Source organism: Cygnus atratus, chromosome 7 (genome assembly GCF_013377495.2).
Source record: "Cygnus atratus isolate AKBS03 ecotype Queensland, Australia chromosome 7, CAtr_DNAZoo_HiC_assembly, whole genome shotgun sequence".
NCBI classification, from domain to species: Eukaryota; Metazoa; Chordata; class Aves; order Anseriformes; family Anatidae; genus Cygnus; species Cygnus atratus.
The window spans coordinates 17,488,269-17,505,050 of record NC_066368.1 but is presented as its reverse complement, the minus strand read 5'-3'; the positions used below and the strand labels follow the sequence as shown (position 1 = coordinate 17,505,050).

The 16,782-nt window shown below is 36.3% G+C and overlaps 1 protein-coding gene across 1 annotated transcript in view; it reads left to right on the top strand.

Moving 5' to 3' along the window:
* Positions 1-10,265, top strand: part of TNKS2 (tankyrase 2) — a 29,232-nt gene extending 18,967 nt beyond the window's left edge. The window contains exons 18-27 of the mRNA XM_035548326.2: positions 227-415; positions 1,170-1,422; positions 2,051-2,133; positions 2,721-2,841; positions 3,795-3,892; positions 4,509-4,583; positions 5,595-5,700; positions 6,542-6,728; positions 7,579-7,735; positions 8,035-10,265. Coding sequence (XP_035404219.1) covers positions 227-415; positions 1,170-1,422; positions 2,051-2,133; positions 2,721-2,841; positions 3,795-3,892; positions 4,509-4,583; positions 5,595-5,700; positions 6,542-6,728; positions 7,579-7,735; positions 8,035-8,097 — 1,332 coding nt within the window. The 3' untranslated portion in view covers positions 8,098-10,265. The remainder of the gene's footprint in view (positions 1-226; positions 416-1,169; positions 1,423-2,050; positions 2,134-2,720; positions 2,842-3,794; positions 3,893-4,508; positions 4,584-5,594; positions 5,701-6,541; positions 6,729-7,578; positions 7,736-8,034) is intronic.
* The last annotated feature ends 6,517 nt before the right edge of the window (positions 10,266-16,782 follow it).

Below are 16,782 nucleotides of genomic sequence, written 5' to 3'. Positions count from 1 at the left end.
TTGTAGTCTCTTCTTTTTTGCAAGAGAAGAAATCTTAACTTTTTTTTTATTGGAATATAATAAAATAAGTCTGGAAGAAAACACCTTGTTTTAAAACTTCTTTTTATAGTAAATGCATTCCAATAAAAATTCAGAATGATGATTACAGAGAAGTATCAATAAAAGTTCTGAGTTAGCTTAATACACTGTATTACCTTGGAATTTAACAGGTGGCTTTATTTTTCAGCATGTAGATGTAGCAGCTTTACTTATAAAGTATAACGCATGTGTGAATGCTACGGACAAATGGGCTTTCACACCTTTGCATGAAGCAGCCCAGAAAGGAAGGACACAGCTTTGTGCCCTGTTACTGGCACATGGGGCTGATCCTACGCTGAAAAACCAGGAAGGACAAACACCTTTAGACCTGGTCACAGTAAGTCATGGGGCTCTTTTTGGGGAATCTGTATTTACCTTCTGCTTGTGGCAGCTTAAAATACACTAATGGGGGAATTTCTGCAGGGTTTAAAATGCTGTGGGTTTTCTGATTTTATATGTACCTGGTAGGGGAAAGTCAGTAGAGCCTTTTTAATCCTTTAGATATCTTGTTCAAGACTTATTTCAAAATGGAGTGGAGAGAAAAAAACACAAAAGGAGTTTGTACTTATAGGTTAATGCTCTTAATTCAGTACTTAGATTTTGACAAATACAGAAGTTGTGGCAATCAAATGTAAGCAAACCTTGTAGCAACATAAATTTAGGAAACTATCTGGTGGTTAAGTTCTTGATATGTTTTTTCCCCCCAAATATTATAATACAATCCAAAGCTACACTCGAGTAACTCTGTTTTATTTTGTAAATTCTGGTTGGCAGTAGAAACTTTTGCTGGATTTTCCTAGAAAATGGATCTTGTTTAGCTGTCCCTAAGGTTTTTGTTTTAAGAAATATTGAAGTCATAACTGTTTATCTTATTACAGTTTGCATTTTTAAACATTTTACAATTTCATCCGTGCTATTAGCACAAAAGGCTGTTTGCAAACTGCATTGTAAAATGCATACGTGTTCCAGTATGCAGTTATCTATATTTCAGTGTAGTTAGGAATAAGTCTGGAATAATTATAATGCATTCTAGGAAAAACAACTGTGTAAAAATGTTCCTATGTTTTAATAAATTGTCTTCTCATATTTAGGCAGACGATGTCAGCGCATTATTGACAGCAGCAATGCCTCCTTCTGCCTTACCATCTTGCTACAAACCTCAGGTTATAAGTGTGTCTCAGACTACGGGCTCTACAGCTGATTCCCTGTCTTCTGTTCCATCCAGTCCATCCAGTCTGTCTGCTGCAAGTAGTCTTGATAATTTGTCTGGTAGTTTTTCTGAACTTCCATCTGTTGTTGGTACAAACAGCTCAGAGGGAGCTACTGTTCTGGAGAAAAAAGAAGGTGAGGCTTAGTTTCTACCATGTAATAGAAAAAATATGTGTGTGAAGTTTCCCATAGATACATACAGTTACTGTGAGACTTACAGTATACAATATCCCTATTCCTTAAGATGTCATTAACGAAGAGCAGATGTCTGAAATCTTGTACAAGATTTTTAGTACTTTCCCCTTCCAGAAGATCTTAAAAAAAAAAAAAAAAAAGGCTCCTTTTCCTCTGAACAGACTCAAAATGGTGAATTGTGTTTTAAAAGAGAAGTCAGATGAAGCTTGGCTCCATACCAAGCTGTGTTTTACTACAAACTTGATCCAGTTTCCAAGAGGTTACTGTCAAATCAGATATGCTGAAATGGTTACTTCTACAGCATGTTAGTTCTGAAAATATTTGTTGTTTTAGCATGCGTTTGTGGTAGCTAGTTAGTTGCTTATCTCGTAGAGGTACGCATACACACTGTATGTATGTGCACAGATGTTAGTGTTAGTACCATTGGTTAGTGACACAAATATTTATTTCCAATCTTCACGAGACCAGGAATTTCTGTATCTCCCATTATTGCCACAGACAGTGCAAGATGTGTATACTTATATAATACATACACGAATATATGTTCTGAGTTTTTCTTCATATCCAGTTTCAGGTGTAGATTTTAGCATAAATCAGTTTGTGCGGAACCTTGGCCTCGAACATCTTATTGACATATTTGAGAGAGAACAGGTAAGTAGACACATTTATGTCCCGATGCTCACCTAGAAAGCAAGGGAATAAATACTGACCGGTTGGAATAGTGTAATGAGAAATTTAAAATGAGTCAATGCTTCAACTTGAAATAGAAGGAAGGAAAAGGTTGTAACTCTGTTTTTTTATTTATCTATATAATGCATATGTATATTAACATATGTAATACCTATCCTTATTTTAAAAAAAAAAAAAACAACGGGGACAAGTGCCTGTATCAGTTTGAGAGTATAGGCATGTTTCCTTTCAGTGGTATAAGCAGTGAAGTTAAATAAGTAGTTGGTGTCGATGGGTAATTTCTGTTTATTTCCCGATCAGAAACATGATCCTTGCTAGCAATACCAGTTGCTCAGTTGTAGTTTGTAGCATATTTATTTGAAGACAAAAGTTTGGAGAAAGTAGTTGAGTCAAAGCCAAGGACAAGAATAATACACTAAAGTCTCCAGCGTGTGTATTCTTTTTTTATACCTTTGCCTCAGTTTTTGAGGTATATTTTTTACTGTCATTGGCAGCTGTGCTGTTCTGCTTATGCTGTTGTACGAATACAGATGTTGCTCTCATTCTAGATAACACTGGATGTGTTGGTTGAAATGGGACACAAAGAATTGAAGGAAATTGGAATTAATGCTTATGGCCATAGGCACAAAATCATTAAAGGAGTTGAAAGACTGATTTCTGGACAGCAAGGTATATACTTGTTTCAAATTATTATGCAACACTGCTTTTATAGAATCTATTTTTATAAATACTTTAATCATAAACCATATCTGGTTTAAAATGGTAATAAAACTTGTCCTAAAATGACACTTTAAATGATAAGAATGTCTTCTGACTTGAAGCGTGGGGGCTTTTATTTGTGCTATGAAGAACTGTGAATCTTGCCTTTCAGGTCTTGTCCCTTTTTTAAAAAAATATTTGTTATCACCATTTTGTGTTTAGTTTCTTAGGTAATGTGTGGATCTAGAGCGAAGCTATTATAAGGTTTTTGAGGTAGGGAGTACAGTAGTATGGTTTGTGGTAGGGACTATATTTTGCTGTTACGTTAGGTTCTGTGACTGTGTTTGCTTTCTCAGAAAGCCCTCTGAATTCTTCTGTACGCTTTTCTTTTAAGATACAGTTGATGGATTGATATGTTTCCAGTGAACCAAGATTAGCATAACCTGCTGTGATCAACAGCTTCAACTTGTAGTGAATGTTATGCTGAAGCCTCTTTATTTATGCAGGACCGAAGTGGTTATTCTTGTGTAGGCGATGGTCGATCAGATTTATCCACAGATAAATGGATGTAATTGTTGTTCTGCATTCAGACCCAGCTGCTATGCTTCTGATGGCATTTATAGTGTATGTGTGGTAATGTATGGGTAGAAATTATAAACAGATTTTGAAAAAGTTTGTTTGAAACTAGTGAAATGATTCGAGGGTTGGCACTTAGACATCCACAGAAACTTATGTGCTTGATGGTAAATAAAAGGCAATTAAAATCATTGATAACATTTTGCCTTTCTTCCTAGCAAAACTATTCATCCTTTAAGCTGAGTTTTGAGAAGACAGTTTCTTTAAGAAGAAAATTCTTACTGTTTATCGTTCTAAATGAGTCTTAAAGCAGTTTCTGAAAGTGTTATGTTTTGTTATATTCACAGGACTTAACCCATACCTGACCCTAAATACTTCCAGTAGTGGAACTATTCTCATAGATCTTTCCTCTGAAGATAAGGAATTTCAATCAGTAGAAGAGGAGGTATGCCTTTCTTTGTACCCTCATAATATTTTTGGGTTTTCTACTAAAGATATAGACACAGGAGTACTGCTGGACAATTTAGCAGTGAGATAGACATTTCTAAGCATAAAAAGAGAAACTTACATAAGGATACTTCAAATTTCCATCTTTCTTGACAGCACTGCTATTACATCCATGCTTGTAAGATCCATGGTTTTTTTCTTCCTAACGTTATTGCAAGTCATGTTTTTAAAACTTTCTAATAAGCTCTTCTAATATATGGAAGAGCTCTTTGGATATAATATAAATTCTATGCTACCAATTGCCGGCCTGTCAAGACATAAGTTTAAGTCACTTCCTTCCAAAGTGTAGTAATCATACCAGACAGAATTTTGAAGAAACAATGCTCTAAACAGAATAACAGCAGTCTCTCAATTTGAAATTTAGTCCATACTCAAGATACATTACCAAAAAAAAAAATCATAAAATCTGTTTATGTGCATCCACACAATCTGGCATTATTTAACACACAGTCACTGTCTGAAAATTTCAAGAATTTGTTCTTTCGATTATATGAAAGTATGAAAGATGTGTGTTCTGAAGCAAAGTGACCATCCTTAAAATTCTCAATCTTCAGATGCAGAGTACTGTCCGAGAGCATAGAGATGGAGGACATGCTGGTGGAGTATTCAATAGATACAACATTTTAAAGGTAACTGTCATATTTTTCATAACTAATGGTTACATCCTCAGTGTTTTGGCTGAAAATATCCTTAACTTGTCCGTAAAATGTTCTACATATATTTATTTATTGAATTTCATAAGAGATGTGCAATTCTGAGCCATGCATAGGGAAATTCAAATACTAAGTTTTCCCATATAGTCTGATGGATCAATAAACATTAAAAAATTTTATGAGAATTTGACATAGAAGGACATCACAGAAAACTGTATGTTATTTGAAGAAAAAGACGGAAGGTTTCATAGGAAACAAAAGATTGATTCTGTTGAGGAAATGTCAGGGAGAAACAGGAAGCAAAAAGTGAAAGCAAAACTTCTGAAGCATGGAAGTAAGGGGACCTATTATGGCTTGATTTAAAACCAAGGAAGCTTAGAACAAGAGAAAGTAGACAACCTTGCTTTAAATAATTTATTGTAATTCTAGTTTGCATTTTCTCCAGAAGAAATGGTCATTTTCATTAAAATATCTTTTTAATTTGTAAGCACAAGTTCTATGCTAAACTGATATTAAACTTTGCACAGTAAAATAGATGGGCTGTATCTACACGCATAATGCTTTGCCAGTGCCCAGCATACCTGTGCTTAGAGTGCATTATTTACTTCCTCTGAAAAGTGTTCTAGAAGTCTTCATGGAAGAGTCTTCTTTATTTACTAGATGATCTTTTTACTGGTGTTTTTTATCAAGCTATATTTGGAGGGATACCGAAGTAGAATTGTGACTAAACCTGCTAAATATAAATTAAGAAGTGTTGCTTAAGATGTTTAAAATAATTGACTCTTAGTTAAGCATTCAGTTACAATTTACTTGGTGTTATGTTAGAACAATCAACATTGTATATTAGAGAATCCCAGTGTTTCACTGAGTTCTAAGGAAAGAAGTATTGTTTAGGTGTCATTTTAGAGTAAGTACTGTGGTATAACATCTGTTAAGTAAACACAAATTTTCAGTTTTGAGATGGAAATTATTTTTTCATTGTTTCAGATTCAGAAAGTGTGCAACAAAAAGCTATGGGAAAGATATACTCACAGGAGGAAAGAGGTCTCTGAAGAGAATCATAACCATGCCAATGAAAGGATGCTGTTTCATGGTGAGATACTGAAATGCACCTTTATGTACTTGTTTAACCATCAGCACCGTTTGGTGGAGGGTTTCTTTTGGCCCAAACAGTAATTTTTCCCACTGAATGTAGGTACTAGATTTTGCACAAGTTTTATACAAACATGTTTGTCAACAGTGATATGTAATGTACTGGATCCTTCTGAAACTTTCACTTCCTTGTCTCTCCATGAAGGGGACTTTGAAGTTCTAAGTAAAAACATACTAGCAACTATGAATGGGGAAAAAGGGGTGTGCCTTTGTAGTTTGTCCTGAAATGCAAATTAAATAGGTCCAAAATGCATCCTTACAATGAAAACTTCATAGTTCCCAACATAAGTGGCAGTTGTGAGTAAATAAAAAGTGAAAAACAGAAAAACACTAAAGAGGCAAACAGAAGAACAATCTCTACTCCTTTAGATAGTTACTGCAGAGTTTTGATTGGAGTACATTCAATGTTTTATTGCTTTTTAAATGCAGTTTACTTAGTAGAAGAAGATGGGATTTCTGTAACAATATAATCCCAGAATCTTGGTTAGGATGAAGCTATGCTGTAGAGAGTGAAGATTCACTGAGCCTTCTCTTACAGGAGGAGTTGCCTTAAACATTATCTTTTACAAATATCTCTTTAAAAATGTACACCCAACAACTCCTGTTCTTTGTATAACATCTCTAGCAAATGGGTAGGGTAAACTGGAGCTCAGAATTTCTGCAGATTGATTTCCTTGTGTGTGTGGAAATGCTGTATCAAAAAAAAGCTGGGGAACAGATAGTAGAATTGTTGTACATATCTCCGTATATTGTACTTCAGATGTTTTGCTTCCTTCTCTTAGGGTCCCCATTTGTGAATGCGATCATTCACAAAGGCTTTGATGAGAGACATGCCTATATAGGTGGCATGTTTGGAGCTGGGATTTATTTTGCTGAAAATTCTTCCAAAAGCAATCAGTATGTCTATGGGATTGGAGGTGGCACTGGATGTCCAATTCACAAAGATAGATCTTGTTATGTTTGCCATAGGTAAGTTACGATCTTTTACACAAAAGAATCCAAATTTGCATTTGCATGTTATGTTACAGACAGTCAAGTCAGAAGATTATGTGAAGAAATATTTCTTGGGTAACGAAACCTCAGCACTCACTATATGCTGAGCCTAACAGAGTATCAGAAAACTTTGATAATTGTCTTAGAGAACCTTTAACTATCTTTGGTGCATTTAACCAAGTCTTTGCCCTTAACTCAGTGTAAAAATTAGAGGTAGGTAGCCTGAGAGTGAGGAGGAGATCTGTTAGCTGCTTCCATGAAATATGCGGCGATATCAGTGTTTAGTCCACTTGATTGCCTGTTACAGAGAAAGGAAAAACTCTGTAATACTCAGATACTGTATTTCTTTGAAGAGAATGCACATTGTAACAGTCATCCCTCCATGTCACTGCTGCTTCAGGCACTGAAATATAGGCATGGATTTATAGAATTTCTACCACTAGCTAAGTTCTTAAATCCTTTAGATTTAAGAGTCTTTGCCCCTTTTCACTTTATATTACTTAGCATTTTCTGGTACTCTGAAATAAAGAGATGATCTTCTAGAGTTACAGAGGATGTCAGTCTAGTCAAGGTTTGTAGAGTTTTGAATAAGAAGTTTTACGAATTTGCCTTTTATGAAGGGTTTGAAAGCCAAGAGTTTTGCCTGAGCATAGCAAAATGGTACCTAACATTGGTCTACAAAAACTGAGATTAAATTGCCATTGTATTAGAACATATCTAAAGAAATAAGTACCCTTGATCTGTTTGTTTTTCTTAAATAAAAACATTAGAACTTGTCAGTAGGTTATGTAAGGTATTGTTTTGACATTTGTTCACTTTAACACAGGCAATTGCTGTTCTGTCGTGTAACACTGGGCAAGTCTTTCCTGCAGTTCAGTGCTATGAAAATGGCTCATTCTCCCCCTGGACATCACTCAGTTACTGGGCGACCCAGTGTAAATGGACTGGCATTAGCAGAATATGTCATTTACAGAGGGGAGCAGGTATGTTGATTTTGGGGTTGTTTTTTCAGACATCTCTTTAAAAGGCATGAGATACGGGTGTTTTTTCCCCTTATTTTTGAGGTGCTAGGACTTGTTTTTCTCATGAAACAAACTCCAGCTGTGGTTGAAGGTGAAAGGGTCTTTGTTGTCTGAATACTCCAGGCATTTTACCTTTGACATTTTGCCTTTTTTCTTTTGCTTTTTTTCTTTTTTTCACTTTTTTCCTGCCCTCTGGATACATTTCCTGGCAAACATTCCAAATTTAATCATAATAAAGAATGTATGTGTTGCTCTTTCAGGCTTATCCAGAATACTTGATTACTTACCAGATTATGAAACCCGAAGTCACCACTGAAGCTTAAGACAAATTACTTGTGGGAAACCATCAGACTTGGATGTGAAGATACCAGTGGCTGCCATCCTGTTAACTACAATGAGTTGTTGAAAAACAGGTGGTGTGGTAGCAAATGTGAACAAAATCTACCATTTTTGACTTGATAAAGCTTTAATAATGTATAGTACGTTTTTCTAAAATTTCAAAAATGTCCTCTTTTTCAGCACTTTAACAGATACCATTCCAGGCATAAACTGCAATTTGCCTGTACTAAATTATAAACAAAAATTAACTTAAAACAATGGTTTTATACAATACTACATTGAAATTTAACAGAAATTGTAATGCTCTATACAGGAACTCATTTTACTAATACTGTGTTCTTTAAAACACTGCATTTACACTGAAAATGTTTTCATTTGTAAAACTGTAAATAAGAGCTTTTGTACTAGCCTGGTATTTATTTACATTGCTTTGTAATATAAGTGTTTTAGAACTGCAACCTTGTAAAAAAAAAAAAAATTTTCCAAATGTTGGTTTGCTCATCTCTTTCCTCATGCACAATAGATTTAAAAAGCCAGTTTTCAGGGTTTAACACTTATTTGGGAGGGAAAAAGTAAGTTTTATCTGAAGAAGTTTAGGAATAGCCAACTAGATTAAATACTCATTTTTTTCTGTATTTTTATTTATGGAATATACATTCCTGAGAATGATGGGCTATGAAAATATTCCAGCTGAATACTAAACTGTCTTTTCCACCTACTTACTAGAGTTTCATATTTTATTTCTATAAAATGTCTTCAAAAGTATTTATTTATAGCTTTAGTTCATCTGTATCCTCATTTCAAGGCTAGTAGACCTTGCAAGTTAGTTTTAGTAAATTATTTTCTTTGAATGTAGTTGGAATATTAACCTCAAGGAGGTCTGTCTTGAGTTCCCCTTGCTTACATTTAAGCCAGGAAGTTAAATAGTTCATTTCTAATGTGAGGGCTGGCAGCTTGGCCTTTTTGTATGATTATTTTGGTAAATTAATCTATTTGTTGGTGCCCTCAGGATATGAGTATTGCGAGGTGGAAATGCTAAAAACCACCCTGTCATCCCCTATGTTTCTTCCACGCTAATGTTCAAGCTGCAGTTGAGGCACTTGCAGAGAGTCGTTGTTTACCTGCAGTGCTTTTGGCCGAGTGAAACTGATCAGGGTGCAAGATTCTGGTCCCTTGTGCTCGGCGAGCTGGACGAGGAGCGTGTAAGTGGGATGAGCAGCTATTCCGTGGTGACAGCTGCCTACGGTAGCCCTGTTGAGACCACTTGTATAGAAGAAGAGTGCAAAAGGTATCACCCCCTGTTCAAGACACATTCGGGGTTATTGAATGTGCTGATCAGTGTGCAGTCAGCCCTATCATAGCTCTCTTGTGTATTCTACTTCTGTTCCATATGCAGTTTTTACCTACATATTTCAAAAATATGTAAATAAAAATTAGAGTTCACTTGGGTTTAAAGTGGTTAGGAGTCTATTTGTCTGTTTCAGTTGTCTTATATTTCTACATACAGGACGCTGTCCCAGAAGACAAGTTGTTTGCTGGCCACATTATCATACCGTGGTTTTAAATGTAGTAACTGGTCAAGATAATGAAAACGTCTTGCTGATGTGGTGGTTATGTGATTATGCTCTATGTAAAAATGTACTGAACCTTACCCAGTTGTGTGGGGAATCTGAATAATAAGATTGCATAACTTAACTCTTGCAGAAAGTAATATTGGCTATGAATAAAAAAGGCTTTGATTTTTAGGTACTTTCTCCCAGCATGTTGCCTGTTCCTTTGGTATAGTAATGCTGGAATTGGTGTTCATGCAAAATCTGTTAAGTATGTTTAAAACTCTTTATTATTGCTAAAATGCTTCATTCTCTATGAATGATCACTTAATGTCTTGTAAAATATTGTGGTATGATAGATTTAAGTGGTACCACAATGCTGGTTTTGTCTGTTTGGGGATTCTTGAGCTTTCTTTTCTTTTTTGCATGACATACCTTGCACTCTGAAGATGGAAGCTGTAATGATTTGATAATATTGACTGTTGAGGTGAATCTTTAATCTCTTGTGCAATTAGTTCTGCTTTACTCATCCTGAAGTGTCTTTACATGTACTGTATAACATTCCATATTCATTTAACACTAAATAAATTTAATTCACTGGTTTTCTGGTAGCGTGGGAGTAATTACAGATGTAAAACGTCAACCCATTGTTTTGAATGTAAGCATGCAAAAAAATTAAACTACATCATCAGAGGGGGAATTTATTGCATTAAATAGAGAATTTTTAATGTGGATGGAAAAAATGTAAATACTGTGGAAACTTGTCGTTTGGTATATAGCTAGCTAACAGCTTTAGCTACCAGTCCAAGCTTACTAATAGGTTTGCTATGCATTTAAAACACCATTATCTGGTCCAAACCTGAAAGAAAACTGCCTAAAGTTGGTTCTGTAAGATGAACAGTAGCCTGAAAATTCTGACCTTTCAGATGACTGTATAGGTAGCAGTCTGATATGTAAATGAGCAATGACAAAAGAACTGTTTAGATCACTTGCAGTATGGTAATAAGTAAATAGCATTATTTCAGTAAGACCACATATTCTGGTTTTGGAAACCTTCTACCATAGGAATAGAAGATTTAAGCAGATATAAGCACTAGAGGGCAGGAAAGTCAATCTTTAGTAAGACTGAAGGTGGTGAAATTCTTTAAGATGTCTTGGGAGTACAATTTCAAATAAAATCTACCTATGTAGGTTGTTATTTAAAGGAGGAAAAAAAAAGTAAAATTAGCTTTTCATTTGCATTTTTAAAGTAATTAGTATAAAAACAACTGCTTCCACTAAGGGAATAACTGTGTATAAAAGGAGTTGCTCCTGTTTTTTCTACCCTGCACTTCCTCATTAAACATCATGCTCTGTGTGTGTATACATATGCATGTGGATATATGAGTACACATATGGTTGTTCTCTCCTTTCGTTCACTAAGAATGCGCAAAAAATGGTGATGTACCCATCAGGCCCCTGGTGTCAGTGGGTGTCCATTTGCCCTTCTGCAAATCTCAACTTAATGATAATAAATCAGTTTCTATCTTTTGCTGGAAAAAAAATAACAATCGTAGCGGTAGCTTGCCTTCTGCCTGTAGTATAAAGGCTCGATTTGTACTCCTCTAATGTAGTAGTACAGCATAGAGTGCTTTCTCTCCCTCAGTCAACTGGCAAATCAGGCAGCCATGTCTCCCCCGCTGGCTCTTGGTGCTGTGCGTTTCCTGCACCCCTGAAGCTGCAGTAGGTGATGATGGTGTCAGTGAGGGAAGTGCTAGAGCTGAGGGTGTGGAGGGAGGCCCCACTCCAGCAGGTGTAAGCAGTGGTATGCTTCTGAGAGGACCAAGGGCTTCTTCAATCTGCCTCTGCCTCACTACTAGATCAAAAAAAAAGCTGCAGGCAGCTAGAACAGAGTGCAAGATAAAAAGCAAAAGCATGTGGAAGACTGGTTTGGAGTTAGTGTTCTGCTAAAAGGGGCAAGCTTGGTAACTGAGAGAAGACGAGAGAAAAATACTAATAACCTTTAAAAAAATACAAATTGTAAGAGTACTGTAAAGTTAGGGTTGCATGTCCCATTTTGAGTTAAAGCAGCAAACGAATGTTCGTTATGTACATGTAGACGTTACGGGGATTTCAGGATAGCTACCTATTCTTGATAACACAAATACTTTGGAGGAGAAAGTTGCAGCCAATTCAAAACACTAATGATAGACCTGGGAAATAACGTGTGCAAGAGCAAGAAATAGAGTTTGAAAGCTGAAGGCATATGTCCTATACACTTGTTCTTAAAAACATTGCTTTTGAGCATTATCAGAGACAAGCCAAATGCCAATCAAAAAACCTCTGTGGATCATACCAGTAAATAAAAGTACCACATTAAATCGTCTGCTTGGGGGGTGTCACGCAGCCAGAAAAGGGGAAGAAGGAGGTGGAGGTCAGAAGCCTCTTTCCACCTCTCTGTGATCTTGATAAAATTGCTGAATCTACTTAGCTACCCTAAGAGGAGGATGTAGTACTACTGAAGTATGTTTCAGCCCAGGTTTTAATGGGGGGAAGCAGAGGGGATTGGGGTGCTTTCTTATGCAGTGCATGCTGACATTGCACAGCAAGTGTGCACTGACAGCTTGGTACGCACTAGCGGAGTTTTTGAGTTTGGACCGTTAGGAGTTTTCAGAAAGTGGTGGCATTTACAAACCGTAATGCTTAATGTCAATGTAGCAAATTAAAATGCCCTAATGCCTAGAAGTGTGTAATTGAGAGTTTCTATAGTTGAAGCAGCTTGGTGTCAGCTGATAATGCTGCTTACAGGGCTGGGGCGGTGCGTGTCGCAAAGGATTAGTATGGAACCGTGAAGCTAACACCAAGCCTGAGAAACAAACGGGGAAAAGCAGTCTGTTATTTCTGGGTTAGTGTTGCATGGCTTTATGTTTTCTAGCTGCTTTCTAGATTTGGAAGCATTTCACAACAAGGCAGTTACTCAGTTTTGTGAGGCATTGGGCATGGTAGATCCATAGACAGAAAGATGTAGGTTCTTACTAGCCCGGTAAGGAAGCAGGTAAATATCGATTAAGCAGGAAAATGAGACTGACATGTAAGTAGAACTGGAGTAATGTGAACAGAGGAAAAAAATGGATTTCGTTGAAAAAAATAAGGGGAAAATCAATGTGTGTGATATTTATGAGCCAACTGAGGAGAATATTGCATCTAAAAGCTACTAATTATTGTAGTCAAAGCGGAAGCTGACATAAGTTACAGCAATTATTGTTTTATTTAATGATTGAATGAACTACCAAGCAGTGTAAAAGTGTCATCTTTAATTAAATAAATCTGTATATGATGAGCAATGCCTGATGAATAGTGCTTGGAAGTATTTTACTGATTCACTGCAATCATGTAATAGAAGAAATTAGATTTGGTTTTGAGTCAAGGGGCTTCCTGAAGGGAGAGACTTTCATTTTGAGTAATAAATAATCATGATAGTGCACCTGCTTTCATAAAGCAAAGTCTAATTCAGGACTTAGGGGTAAGGACTGGGAGAACTTATAGGATGTTACTGAAAAGCAAAGATTAATAGATAAAGGGAAAATTATATAAGTAAGGAGTTTCACAAATAGCATAGTCCCAATAATAACATGAGGCTTCTGTGTAAATGTGTTATTTAAAGCAAAGATTCAAAACCTAGTAATCAGAGGAATAAATCTGACTTCATAATAAAGGGACTAATGAATGATAAAGCTTATTTCAAAAGATAAGGAATGTGAAAACACAGTAGAAGCTGCTGAAAAGAGTTCACCTACCTCTGCCACAGCTCTGTGAAGAGAGCAGGTTAGCGCATTGCTGGTGAAATGGATTGCTAACAATGCAGAACAGGCAGACCTTGAAGAAAAATCAGGGTTAAAAACAGCTGGGGGGAGGACAGGCACACAGAGAGAGAAAGTGGACTGAGCATCTCTGAGAGTGGTGACAGATACATCAACACAGGAGGTCTGGTGTACTGGAAGATCTGAAGCTGGCTACACAAAATTAGGATGAAAGACAGTATCTTGATAATCAGGCAAAAATAAGAGAAAACTGCTGCTATTAATGTTGGAGAAGTCAGGTTGCTGAATTTCTAATATATATATATATATATATATATAAATAATGAAAAAAAAATAAAATGAGTCTTTGATCCAAAGCCTTATTCATATATGCCTTGTTAATGTTCAAAATACCTTTAAAAACCTCTGAGCATTTGTATAGTCAGACTTGAAATGGAGCAGCAGGTTGATGGCAGAGGTGTGGGCCTGATTCTAGCATGTGCAGGGCAGACCAGTCCCGGGGTGGAGTTCTAATTGGAGTAATCCATTATGGACAGGACTGTATAAAATATAAATAAAATAATAAATAAATAAATAAATAAATAGAAATATGCTCTCCTTATGTAATTGTGGGTTTGACCATATTCCAAAGCACTCCCTCTCTTCTGAAATACCATGTGCTCTTAGAAGCATGCTTAATCAATGATAACATAGGAAACAAGATGTTTGTAAAATGCAAGAAAGAAAATAGTAATTTCACACTTGGACCAATTAAAAAGAATATTTCACATTTAATATAAATAGATTTATTCAGGGACAGGCTTTAAAACCAGTCTGGATAATTTTATATATAAAAGTGCCAGATATGTTACTGTACGGAAGTAGTCCAGTAGAAATACTGAAATCATGAAAATAATTGGCAAGAAATGTGAAAATCTTGTACACGTTGCAACTGTTAGTAGCCAAGGACCCATAAAAATGGTCTGTAATCAAATAGTTTGGCATTTACATATATGCCTGCTTTCTGTCTTCTGAGCCGTCCCCATTCCCAGACAATGCCAGCTTTTCAGTAAAGGAGTTTAACACAATGTATGAGTTAAATATTTCGTATATCGTGCTTTGGTTATGTTTACTTCTGTGAAAAGAACAAAGAGTAATGATACAATGTTGTACAATTAATAGCTTAAATACTGTTTATTGTGTAATAGGGTGCATTATTATGTATTACAGATGTTTTATTGAGATATCAATAAATAACATATTTTCCTTTAAAAAAAATAAAAATACTGCATAATATGTCTCCTTCACTGGACTGATTTTAAAGTACAGATTTTGGAGAGTTTGTTGTTCAGCATCTTCAACCTCCTGAAATACTCTTAAAAATAGTGGGTTTGGGCTCGCTGACCTACTTACTAATTTCAGTATAATGAATGATCTCATATTGGTAAGGATGATGAAATCCCATGTATTTGCCTCAGAATTTCAGTATTTTCAGAAAAAAAAAATCATCAGAACTATATTTATACCTACCCTAATTTAGCAGTACAGCTATTTTAAGTCTATTAACTGGAACAGTTGGCTCCTCAAACTCAGGCACAATTCACTTGTCCCTTCTGTATCTAATTCTGGAGGTAAAATGTAACCAGGATTTCCCAAGAAAATTCATGATATATGTCCTTTAGTTTAAAAACTTAATTCAGATTTCTTTTTTTTTTTTTTTTTCGTAACATATTTTCTCTTTTGACCAGTGGAATTACTTTATTTATTTGGACTCAATGATCTTTGCAGGCCCTTTCTAACTGCACTGCTCTAGCTCCAATTTAAGTGTGCCTACCTAAAGAAAAAAAATATAAGCTTTGCTGTGTTGTTATTAATTTTCCCCTACATTGAGATCAGAATAGGATTTAGCTTTTGGTACTACAGGGAAAAAGCCATACATCTATCTTGTCTATATTTTTACTTCCTCAGCCAAGCTTTTGCCACCAGGAGGGGGGAAAAAGGCTCAGGAGGCCGGATGATCCACCCATGCCTTTCCCCCGGCAACAACAAGGGGCCCCGATCACATTTTCCATCATCAGTGCTCTGGGTAGCTCCAGAGAACCCCACTGTCAAAGACTTCACCAAAGTGCATCGCAGCCTGTGTGTGTCTGGCAGACACGTGGTGTCGTTGGTGGCTTTGTGCACCCTCTCACTCGTGACAGGCCACAGGGACTTGCTGGCCTAAAAGCCAAAACGTCTCGTTTTCAGGCCTGTCCTGCTATGGACACCACACCCGATCTGAAGAAGAGCGAGAAGTCTGCTCTGTGTGATTGGAGGTTTGTGATCTGAAAATATTTTAGTGATGGTTTGGATGGCTCATGACAGGAATGTACGTGTCCTAAGTAAACAGTAATTTCCATGAGGGCCTCTGTACCTATAGGTATCAGACAACCCAAGATCACTTTTAGTGCTGGAAATTCTTCCATTTCTCTACAGCATTCCCTATAATTTTGACTGGTTTCTTTGTCAGGCCAAACTCTGTAATATGGTGATTCACTCCAGAGTTCTGTGATAGCCTCAATATCCACAGAGAAGCTGAAGGGCATTTCAGCTTAGATGGCAGGAAGATTTATCCAGCTTACTCCTAGGTAAGAACTTCACCCAAAAATACCTGATGTTGTTCTTCAATGTACACCTGTAAAAGCAAAATGAATTAATTTGGGTCAATACTAAAGAACCTAAATTGCAATGGGCCATTTTCAACCCTGTATTTGAGAAGAATAAAAGCACGTATATATTTCTAGAGGCCTTTTATTTTTTAAAAACTGTGCTGGCTTTGAAGTAGGATATTTCCATTCTCGATGTTAAAAGTATGAGAGTAAGATCACACCATAATAAAAGCTGTTTGGGATTTCACATAGTTTCCAGAAAATACGGAGTATCTGCCTCGGAGACAGAAGCTGTGATCACCTTCTATTTTTAGTTTAGAATTCAAGAAATTAAGTTGAGGAGCACATACCACTAATTGTTAAAAACAAGGTAGAGTAATCAGCATAGTAGCACTGTAAAATGAATGTGAAATCTATAGTTCTACATGTGGAAAGCAGCACAAGGGAGACCACCAGTTCTGACAATCAGTCATTCACATTTCCCACTGTTTTCCTCTATTGTAGCAAAATGTGAGAAGCTGCTCTCAAGGCCACACATACAATGCTCTTTATTGGTCTTTACTGAGGCATGATCAGCATCTATGCTGAAAGTGCCAGCTTCAAAGCAGCGTTACTTGATGACATCTGGCAGCCTGGCTTTGCTACAGATAGATTTATGAGCTGTGAAAGATGGTCAAATTAACATCTTCTGC